The sequence below is a fragment of the Rhagoletis pomonella genome, unplaced genomic scaffold (genome assembly GCF_013731165.1).
Source record: "Rhagoletis pomonella isolate Grant_MI unplaced genomic scaffold, Rhpom_1.0 Rhpom_scaffold_16640, whole genome shotgun sequence".
In the NCBI taxonomy this organism is placed as follows: Eukaryota; Metazoa; Arthropoda; class Insecta; order Diptera; family Tephritidae; genus Rhagoletis; species Rhagoletis pomonella.
Genome location: NW_023475156.1, coordinates 548 through 2298, shown reverse-complemented (window position 1 = coordinate 2298; position 1751 = coordinate 548). Strand labels below are relative to the sequence as shown.

The window sequence follows — 1751 nt, the reverse complement described above, 5'->3', positions numbered from 1 at the left end:
ACCGATTCTTGTAGTAGATTTTACGCTCATTTTAATGCAACAACCGCAGCTTTCTAGCTCCATCAGCTTTTCAAAAATTCACTTCAAAAAAGGGCATATTTATAAGAAAACCTACAATTGTAAAATAAAGTACTTTTTCTCGAAAACCTATTTCGAACCATAGGACCTTTTTAACTTTCCCAGTCCCATATATTTTTTCTGTGCAACTTACATCATCTGCGTGAGAGTCGTATGTCAAATGGTTGCTTGAAAACGGATGTGATTGTACACGATGGTGATCACGTGTTTCTCGGGAGTATTCGCCTTGATATTTTTTCGGTTGTGGCGGCTGTTTGCGGCGATGTTGCAGACGGCTTTGAGATAGTGGCTGCTGTTGATACTGGCGAGAATGCTGATAATCGTATTCAGTAGCATTACCATCAAAGCCGTTGTCATAATCGTAGCCAATGTCGACGGGCGCAAATGCGTGTTCGTAAACGTGTTGGCCCGTTTTGGACTCACCATCGCTGTTATAATCATAATATTCATCATCATCATCGCCGTACTCAGTAATTTTTTCACTGCTAGTCTCTGTAGGCATGTGGCTACTATCAGACTCTAAGATTATACCTATAATATTATCCGTACTAGTGCCTACTGACTCCGAATGTTCCTCCACATATACCGTAGCGTTATCAGCATCTTCGTTGATGTGACTGCTTGAACTAAAAGGTGACTCTTCCACATACACCTCTCCATTGTGGCCAACATGTTTCGACTTCGCATGCCAGTTCAGTTGAATGTCATTAGCTGATGGCGCTGTGCGCTTTGCGCCACTGGAATTTGATTTTGATTGAATTTTGTGATGATTGTAATGTAGCTGCTGCCGTATTTTCCTTTGATGGTAATAATTTTGAGTGCTTTCGTTAACCTCGTCAAAGGTAATTGTGTGAGTCGATTTTTTTGTCACATATGTAGGATGCGGTGTCGGCTTAATCAGTCCCATTCCACCCGCAGCCGTCTCACGCCAAGCATGTATTGAGTTTTTTTTGAGTTTGAGTGCGAAGTACTTTATCCTTATAGCGCCGATGCTGATCACGACTATTGCGATTAAAGTGAAGATGATTTTCCAGCTGTGTTTGCATCCTTGATTCTGAATGTTTATGCCTACTTTGATATTGATTGTGTAAATGCTGACGAATGCTCCAACTTTCAGTTACGCCTGCAGTTGTTGATAAGTCTTTAGCAATTTCGGTCTTATCAACTTCAAAATGGTGCTGATGCCTTATACTGTGAAATGGTCGAAAGTGCGACAATACTGTTTCGGAATCTGAATATTCGCCACCGCTATCGTAATCATAGCTGGCGGCCAGCGGCTGGGCAAACTGCGGCCTAAGGTGAATTAGCACTACAAACGCCAATAGAGTTTGCATTTTTATTGTTTATAAAGAAATGAAAAGGCACACTGCGATTGAATGAAAAACTGAGGTTTAGGGTAGTGTTGGATCTCTTGCAGGCAATTTTGTTCTGATAGTTTGCTTAAGAGTTTTTCGGTTACATTCACGTGCTTCTTTTCCGCTTTTAATGGCTAAACAAATTTCACTTTGTCACATTTTTTTTGTGAACTATACACTTACGGTAAATTCTTTTCTCCCAAAAAATCTACCAATTCAAAATATGTTTATAAAACACTCAACCTTGCAAAAGTGCACGATTTTGCTTTATCTAGCTCACGCATTTCATAATATTGTCGGTTTAAGCAACCATCTGCT

The 1751-nt window shown here is 40.2% G+C and overlaps 1 protein-coding gene across 1 annotated transcript; it reads right to left on the bottom strand.

The window, feature by feature from the left end:
* Window positions 1–211: 211 nt before the first annotated feature.
* Window positions 212–985, bottom strand: LOC118757326 (the record flags this gene model as incomplete). Its single annotated transcript, XM_036492047.1, has 1 exon — window positions 212–985. A coding segment is annotated over exon 1 (774 nt), but the record flags the coding sequence as incomplete, so codon positions are not given.
* Window positions 986–1751: the final 766 nt, after the last annotated feature.